The sequence below is a fragment of the Brassica oleracea genome, chromosome C6 (genome assembly GCF_000695525.1).
Source record: "Brassica oleracea var. oleracea cultivar TO1000 chromosome C6, BOL, whole genome shotgun sequence".
Lineage (NCBI taxonomy): Eukaryota > Viridiplantae > Streptophyta > Magnoliopsida > Brassicales > Brassicaceae > Brassica > Brassica oleracea.
The window spans coordinates 5,405,972-5,406,264 of NC_027753.1; the positions used below are offsets into that span (position 1 = coordinate 5,405,972).

The 293-nt window shown below is 48.1% G+C and overlaps 1 protein-coding gene across 1 annotated transcript in view; it reads right to left on the minus strand.

Moving 5' to 3' along the window:
- Window positions 1–293, minus strand: part of LOC106297294 — a 2,115-nt gene that overhangs the window by 861 nt on the left and 961 nt on the right. The window contains exon 2 of the mRNA XM_013733566.1: window positions 82–287. Coding sequence (XP_013589020.1) covers window positions 82–287 — 206 coding nt within the window. The remainder of the gene's footprint in view (window positions 1–81; window positions 288–293) is intronic.

Sequence of the window (293 nt, forward strand, 5' to 3'; positions counted from 1 at the left end):
TTGGTCTTCTCCTTATAAATTTTGGAACTCTCATAGGCGAGGTGTCTTATCTCTTCCAGCTCATGGATTTGGATCATGCACCTCTCTGTTGCTGGCTTGATGTCGAAATTCAGCAACTTGACCGCCCATGCAGCCTTGTATTCGAGCTCAACAGGAAGATGACAAGCCTTACCGTAGACCAGGTGATAGGGGGTGGTCCCTAGCGGCGTTTTGTATGTTGTTATGTAGGCCCAGAGAGCATCGTCCAGCTTAAGCGACCAGTCCTTGCGCGAGGTATTGACAGTTTTCTTTAT